General features: G+C 40.2%; 1 protein-coding gene across 8 annotated transcripts in view; it reads right to left on the bottom strand.

Moving 5' to 3' along the window:
* Positions 1-253: 253 nt before the first annotated feature.
* HMG20A (high mobility group 20A) overlaps positions 254-8,690 on the bottom strand; it is a 33,688-nt gene continuing 25,251 nt past the window's right edge. For 6 of the 8 annotated variants that reach the window (XM_030457007.1, XM_030457006.1, XM_030457009.1 and 3 more), the window contains 4 exons: positions 6,939-7,014; positions 5,842-6,057; positions 5,074-5,217; positions 264-2,949 (listed from right to left, as the gene is read on the bottom strand). In XM_030457007.1, coding sequence (XP_030312867.1) covers positions 5,081-5,217; positions 5,842-6,057; positions 6,939-7,014 — 429 coding nt within the window. In that variant the 3' untranslated portion in view covers positions 264-2,949; positions 5,074-5,080. Of the gene's footprint in view, positions 2,950-5,073; positions 5,218-5,841; positions 6,058-6,938; positions 7,015-8,690 lie in introns of all 8 variants that reach the window. The other 2 variants (XM_030457004.1, XM_030457005.1) reach the window with 2 other exon arrangements.

Genomic DNA, 8,690 nt, shown 5'->3' with positions numbered 1-8,690 from the left:
ATAAGAGGGTTGATGGAGAGAGACCCAGTTCTTTTTCAGGTTACTCAAGCTGGGGAACAAAGATGACAGAATGGTCCTGAGAACAAATAGCAATGATCTCTGAAGTTTTCACTGCCATGAGTAACAGCTACTTCCTTTAGCTTTTTAAGAGGAAGATTATCTTGGAGTTGCCAAAATCTCTCAGACAGGAGAGCAATGCTAGTAATAATTCTTTCATGAAGATGCAGTTAAAATCCAATCAGAATGGATTCAGTTTTGAACAATTTTAATGAAGCAAGTGTCAAACATGTACATCAACTTCTTAAAAACAAAGGAACTCTGAAGTTTAATTACAAAAACATTGTACAGAAAAGTTGGCATCTCAACAATTCCAAGCACATTAATCCAGCAAATGGATTCTGTTTTAATGTATTTCTATTAGCATTTCTTTAAGTGACTAAAGCATTTTATCCCTCTCTTCTCTTTGACTCCCACTTCATTTTTACTTCTTTTTTTTTGTTACCCAACACTGAAAACATAAACTGAAGTGATAGTCAGAAAACACTGACAAGTCAAAATCCATTTTTTTAAGATCAATATAAATAAGAAGCTTCTTAATGAGACAAACATCATCTGTCACATCACTGGTAAGCAAGAACTTCAGTCTTTTCCCAGATGCTTTAAGGATAGGCATAACCAGCCCCGTCTTTCCTTGTGGGAACAAGCAAGAGATTTGTCAGCCCTCAAATAACACCACCTCAAATTTCCTAGCCCATAACACTTGTGTGTTACCCAACACAATGATGTATTAGCAGTATGCCATGAGCTGGTAGCTGCTCCAAATTAAAGCAGGGGCAGCCTGCAGTCACACATACTTCATGTCTCAGCCCAGAACTGTACCCTACTATCATATTACATAGCAATTTCTGGAGTCTTGACAAGATGCAACACCAGGTATTAAGTCACATGCCACAGGCTGAATTTTGGGATTTTTAAAGTCACCTTCGACTACGCAGTGCATTTTGGCCACTTAATGAAAGTCAAAGATCACCAATTCTAAAAAAAAAGATGCACACAGGAGACGAAGGTATCGGTGGTTCTTCTGGAGACATTATTATTATTATTATTATTAACCTGTAAGATCTTTCTTTGCACAGTGTTTGTCATGGAATCCACTAAAAAAGTTCATGCCAACAGCAGTCGGTCTCATCCATGCTGAGGAAAAAGGAGGTCAGTGCAGCAAACTGTGATTCCTTTCTGGGAAGTCTTGAAGATGAGACTGCAGACAAGAGAAAGGAGTTTCCTCCCTCAAGGAAGACTTGAATTTACATGGAAATCCTTGCTGCTTGGCTACAGCAATAAGTGGAGACCTGACACACAAGGTGTTCACCTGGAGATGGCTTCAGGCAAGCATGAAGTCCATGTGTACCATGTGGGAAAAGAAGAAACTGCTTTTTAATCTTCAAACAGTTGTGTTACAGACACATGAAAGTGATGCTGACTGCAATGTGTTCCAGTCACGAAACCCGTTTCCAGTTCATAACAAGGAAATCTTAGAAGATTTCTTAGAGAGGAGCATGGAGATTGTCATATGGAAGAAAGAGCACTTCAACTGCTACCATAAAGCCCAGAGATGTCCAGCAAGTGCTCAGCCAAAGTTGAGATTGACAATTTGACAAGAACCAAAGGGCAGCAAACGGTTCATGTAAGCTGGTGCAGACAGTAGGTGCCTTCATCTTGGACAGGAGATGCAGTGCTGCTCAGCATGCAGAGTTCCACATGATGTTAGTAAAAGGCCATTTAGGTCACACTGGAACATAAGATGCTGAATGCTACAGGCTTCACAGGCTGTACTTCACTTTGACAAAAGGTGAAAGCACATACAGGCTGTAATGTAGAATGCTGTGAGCTGCTGTATGGACCCAGCTACTAATAACTTCCTCTGCTCTAACAACTCATGCAAAAAATACATGTGCTGCTTCCAGGCATACTGCTTCCCAGCACTGCAATTTCAGGAGGGCAGAAAAAAAATGCAATTTCTCTGCTCATTTCTCTTTTTATAGATACAGCTCTCACCATGAGATCACTCTCTCAAAAACAAGGCAGTAACATTAAATGAGACTGAGCATCCCAGAGGAAGGGCAAGAGTTCTATCTCAATTACCACTGACCTGTGCAGTAGTAAAATGCTCCACCAAACATTCTCAAGAGCTAACAGGAGACCTTCAGAGAAGAGCCAGATGCTACGTGTGAGGTGTTTGAAGAGAGGGAGGAGAAAAATTTTTCTCACAGGAGAATCAAGTCACAGAATATCAACCACAGCCAGTCTCAGGCAGGGAGCAAGCTCACATGGTACATGTTGCAGGTTAACACAAAAATCAGGATTCTGCATAAGAAAAGCTCATATAAACAAGACAGGCAGGGTAGGACAAGACAGTGCACCAAGGAACACTGCCTGTTACACCAGAGAACACAAGCACTGTGATCCAGTACTGCAAATAAAAAGACCAAAAGAAGAAAACTAAAGTGGAGAAAGATAATCCCACAAGGTAAACAGAAAAACAAAGTAAAAGACACTACAAGACAGTAGGCCATATAACACACCAAGGTAATCACTACACCATGAAGGCTGACTTCATTTCAGGAACTGTGAAATATCATCTCCATAGTCAGCCAGTCCACAGAATGTATGCACCCTCCTCACACCCAGCAAAAATTAATAGGAAACTGAAGATTGCACAGAAGTTGCATGCTTTTACAAGTTTACACAGAAGAGAGTTCCAAATGTTTATTGGGTGGTGTCTGTGGCTTTTTAAGACCTTTTAATGCATTGATCTGTTTGTCTGATTGACAAACCACAGAAGCAGGGACTAGGACAAACCTGCAATTCTGCCTCCCACCCCTTTCCCTCATGGCTTCTTATTCCACACTGGCCAAAAAACATTTGTAAAGCATCCTTGGGTCACGAGACCTGCAGAAAACAGAAAAGGAGGTGTTACAGGACTACAAGCTGACAGGATTAAAGAGGTACCTTGACATTATTTTTTTTGATGGTTTACACCCTAATATTGTGAAAACACACTATTGTGAAGCAGATCAAAAAAGCCCAAAGAAACAGAACTGTAACCAAATTCCTCCTTTCATCCAAAGGACAGAGTGCTAAATAATGAAACAATTCCTCTACCCCTCACACCACTTGCACAAAGTAGTTCCCTTTCCCATGCAGTAGAGAACACCAAAACCATTCACCAGTACAGTCAAATAGTCACTACAGTACAATGCCCTAAGCAACCAAAAACCACCACAGTTCTGTGAAATAGAGTGGTTTTCAAGAGTATCATAATGAATGGATATTTCTACAGAACTGATTTGTAATGTATTGCATCCTCAAAGAGAGAATTTGGCTGAAAAAGATCACACTGAGGAGAATTACTATGCTTCATATACATGTTAACAAAGGGACAGTAATGATGAGAGCTTGCTGATACAGCTCATTGGATGCCAGCTGAACCTTTCCATCCAAAGCTTCCTTCTTTTCTATGAAGTGCCACTTTTTTCTGGGTCTGCATCCAATGAAGCCCAACCTTCTCCCTTCTACGATTTTGTCACAAAATATAATCCATGCCAAGTGAACATCAATGCAAGTAATAGTCCTAGGAACTACCTGATCATCATACCCAGCTGAATCCATTTTACCCAAGAGAAAAATATTTGCAAATTTTTGGACCACAGAAAAGATCCATGGTTTAGAAAATAAAAATCCCACTGAGAGGAAAAGCAAAGTCCAGATTTTAGTAGCTCTGAGATGACTTTTCTGGCAATGTGCTTAAAGGACAAACTCATTTCAGGGCCTGGCATGCCCTGCTAATAAATGACTGATGAGAAACTGCTTTCCTTCTTACACAGTCTGTAAAATCTCTTCATCCTCAATCTTCTTTCAGAGTCTAAGAGTGATAATTGGAAACAGCATACGAAAATGAAGAGTCTGATGAGCTACCAAAAAATCCCAGACCTGGGCAGACAAGCTGTTCCCTTCATAAATAGCAGCAGTAAAGGCACTTCTTTATTCTGCTGGGAGCTCAGTCATCTCTTAGAACTGTAGTCCGTTCCATCTGGCTACCCTCTGGAAGGACAATGATCTTTTAGCTTAAGCCACACTATAATGGGGAACATGTAATTAACTGTTCTACACAGTATCACAAAAGGTCAGAATCAGCAAGGATGAAAAACTCTGTCGTCCTATTTGCAGATGGCACAACAGCAGCTTTATTTGCATTTCTAAACATTATTCAAGACATGTAGGGTAGATGTCTACATAATAAAGGCCTAAAGAGTGCAGGTATGTATATAGTTAAAACAGAAGTAGGCAAACTCCTAAAGGCTCTCTACTGCTGTGCATCACAAGGGAAGTGTGGGAATAAATCCTGTGGGAAATGCAAAGCAGCCTGGTAATGCAGAAAAACCAGTAATTCTTCATTGATTTGTCTTTCTGTTCAGTTCCTTGTTACAGTTTTCTAAGTTGTTAAACAGAAACAATAATTCAGAGTCATGAGCTCAGTAATAATCTAACAAATAACATGATCAATAAAATCTCAGCATATACTACACATGGCCTGAACCACTCATCTGTCTCCTGCCTAAGCAGGATATTCTCACTTTATGGCACAGATGAGTTCACCTGTAACCTTGAGACAAATAAAATTTCTCCGACTACCTGTTTCTACATTTAATGCAGAATTTTCCAGGTTTGCTTCATTCAAGAAAGGAACTTTCTTCTCAGTCAGCCACCCTAAAATGTAAATAGCTGTTCCTTCTCTACACTACTCTGTCAGCATTCTTATTCACGTAACACAAATGAGTTCTAGGACAAACAGCTATTTGTGTCTGTATATAAAAGACACTGGAGCTAAGGGAATCTCAGAACCTGTTAATGCTGCTGGATATTTTCAACACCATTTGACTTCCACCAAGTCAACCTCACTCCTGTGGTTTCAAGGAAGAAATCATTTTGGTTGTACAATATGTTGGTCAACAAGAGAATCAATGTAAGAACAATGCCAGAAGTACAGAGTAGCTGACAAACAAAAGCACTTACCCAGTCACTAGCGTTCAAGTCTGTTTACCACATCTCGGACTGTGGCTATGAGGTTCTCATTCTCCTCTGGGTTGGCCATGATAATACTGTGCAGTCTGTTCATGTAGGAATCAATGGTTTCCATTGTGGGTGTTTCCCCACTACCTGCAGTTAACAGAGTAAGATGAGCCACACAATATTTAGGTGACCACAGCAGTTCTGAAGTTCAGACGATGCCGAGCGCGATTTGTGCCAACATACAGACTGATGTAGGAGGCAATTCTGCCACACGTCACCTCTTGTGACAGTCTGTGTAAAAGGTCTGCCTGTCTCCACAAAGTGAGTGGTTCCCAGGCTATCAGGACTAACAAGGCATGGTCTTCTTTGATTTGGGCCTCACAGTTGATTGCAATGAACTCTCCAAGCTGGGCATTCATAGCATCTATGTGGAACCCCTGGGACCTGACAGTACATTTCTCTTCATCAAGGAACCTGGAAGTCCCATCTCTTCTCTTCAGTAACATTTTCACAAAACAACTGAAGGAGAGCAAGGGATGGGTGAGTGTCTGCCTTTATTAAAGAGCAGTAAGAAAAAGCCTGTCATGTTGAATTACAGCCCTAGCACCACAGCTTCCCCTCTGTGTGCATTTTAAGATCTCAGTATGTAACAGAACAAAAATTCAAGAACAGCCAAGACCACAGAACTACAACAGCAATCCACAAGTTGTAAATTCACAACCTTGTACGACCATTACATTAAGTTGCATTCAACATAGGAGACAGTCTGACCTGGTAGTGGGACTCCAGCAAAGCTGGTTGTGAGTGCCTGGCGTAAGGTCTCCAAATGCTGCTGCAGCACAGTGTTGCGGCTCCGCTCTTGGATCACATCCACCTCCAGTTTTTCCACTGCAGTTCGCATGCTCTCCACGTGTTTCTGCAGGGCTGCATTCCTCTCCTCAAACTCCATGTTGGATTTACGCAGCTGCCGCAGCTCGGCCTCACGTGCTGTGAATATCAACCCGTTCCCATGTAGTAAAACAACCCCAAACTATAAAATGCGCATCTATGATCGGTGGGCAACGAAGCAGAATGTTCTAGAGGACTCAACTGATGATTAAAAATGGTGTAGTTTTGGTTGATGGATTAAAAAGCATCGTTTCGTGAAGAATCGATAGTGCTTATACCACTTAAAAAGGCAATTTCTAGGCAGAGACAAATTAGAAGACATTCACAGCCTCAGAATGAAAGCAAATAAGGGAACTGATTAGGAAGAAAGGCTGCAAAAATTATTCTGAATGCATTCAGTATGATATAGCTTAGCAGCAGTGATAAGAGGCCTACAGACAAGCTACAAAACACAAAAGTATTTTTCTATGAATAATCTGGAAAGGTATCTGAATCTGAAGTTTGTTCAGTCAAGAAAGTCTTCAGGAAATCTGTCAAAAAGTCCTAAACTCTTGGGACATGAAGCTACAAAAACCAAGTAAACTCACAGCAAAGGTGTTGGTGGAATCTTCCACATATCCAGGGGAAAAAAAAAATCAACTAACTAGCCTGGATCATCATCATCCTATATCCTTGTTACTTCTTAATTCTATAGAACAGCTGATCCAGCTTAGAATGGCTGGAATAACAGCAAGTGGAGCTTAAACATCAGAAAGATTCTCAAAAAAGGATAGTTTTGGATGATAAAGCCAGGAAAAACTGCTGTTGCTGCCACCATGTTCAGAATAGTAAGTCAGTATCAGAAACACTGACCAACTGTATCCCAAATCATTACCTGAGCTGAGATGGGAGGAGTAGGGGTGGTACAAGGACTCTTCAGCTGGACAGCACCTGTCAAAAGCCTTGGAAAAGCAAAGGAGCCCTAGAGAAGCTTAACTTACCTTTACTGTGATTCAGGAACTCTTCTGTGAAGATTGGAATATCAAAAACAGATCTCTCCTTTGTATCTGCTTCCTTCTACAAAGGAAAAAAGAATACATAGCTAAGTATGTTCTCAGGAATTCATGAATTTCTTTTCATCAAAAGAATAGAAAGGGAAGGGAGTCCCAGAACTGGCTTAATGGAAGATGGAAGATGCTACCAGCTTGCACCAAGTAAGGATTAGATGCCAGCTTTTAAAGACATAGGTTTAGTAAAGGGCAAATACCATCATCAAGAAATACAACATACTAAAATATACCCTTTTGTCCTAATGACTGCTCTGTTCAGTTCTAAAGATATCTGAATTAATGTATATTTTCCACTGGAAAACATTCCACCAGCAACCAACTGACACATTCTGAAACAGTCTCTACAAGAATATCAAGAGATAGGAGATAAAGTGAACACAACACGGGGCAAGTTCCAATTCTTTGCCTTTCACTACCAAAGATAAAAAGAAAACAGCCAGGAAACAGCTAACAGAAAACTAAGCAACTTTTTTCCACCAGAGTGTACAAATTGTACATGTCTGTTCCAAACTGGAAGGTATGTGCATTTGGGCTCCAAAAGAGATGGGAGCTGCACAGTGCCTAAAGCAAGCCACATCTTTCTTGAAACACTTAGATGGATACTGTTACTATTGAAAAGCAAGTGTATAAACAGAATTTGTAAGAGCCTGTGGGGGAAAGCTGCTTACAAAGTCTGTGTCTCTTGGAAGAATATGGGGAGATATGTATAGAAAGCAGTCATTCACCCTGACTATGGCAGGTATGCAGTAAGAACTGGACTGTCATCTCCTGCAGACTGCAAAACCAAGTACTGCAGAATTTCTTCACTTTAAGACACCAGAGAAGTTTGCCATCTTAAGGTAAAGCCTGTAGTCAAGGGTTTCTTGTCAACCTTCAGATCTCTTCACTTGATTTTTGATATAATGAATTTGACTATGTGAAACTGAAGCTAATAAAATCTGTAAGAGCACTTTGATGCCAACGTATGACTTGTGACTATATATAAAGCACTTTTAAAGCAGGAAAAGCTATCAGTTAGCAAAATTAAACAAAACATAAGAACAAACAACTGAAAAGAAATAACCTGATCTAAGTTAGGTTAAAAAAAACTACCATAATGTACTTCAGTCACCATTCCTGCATTTCAAGGCCCACAGGAATTAATGCTTGATTTAAAGCCCACATTGCTATTGACAAAGTCAATGCAAATTTAGTTTGATAAACTGCAGCAGCTATAATCAAACTCTTACTTAATACAGAAACAAAGCTAAGCATGAGCGAGTCTCTGTGGAGAACAAGAGCTTTTCAGACCTCTCAAACACCCCAGTTTGTAGTATACTGGGACCTGACCTGCCAAAATTCTAAAGTCTCAAACATAACTTGGGACAGTGAAGAACAATCAACAATGTTTTGTTCACTGCTGATGGTGGTTCATAGTTTTAGTGCATATTGCTTTATATCATTTTTTTAAACTAGGATCAGGAGGATGAAAAGCATTCTATTTTATGCTCACAGATGAGCTCATTGAGGAAGTGTCTCCATGTTTTGCATGGCTGTAGCTCTGTATTAACAGCTTCCTCTCACCTTCCAATGCCTTATGCTTTTGTTATTTTTATTATAATTAGTATCTGAATTACTCATTGCAGTACTTTTTGGAGGTCATCCCTATGTACAATATTTCAATTCTGATACACAGGAACTAAA

Source organism: Calypte anna, chromosome 10 (genome assembly GCF_003957555.1).
Source record: "Calypte anna isolate BGI_N300 chromosome 10, bCalAnn1_v1.p, whole genome shotgun sequence".
Classification (NCBI taxonomy): domain Eukaryota; kingdom Metazoa; phylum Chordata; class Aves; order Apodiformes; family Trochilidae; genus Calypte; species Calypte anna.
This window is presented reverse-complemented; position numbering and strand designations above follow the sequence as displayed.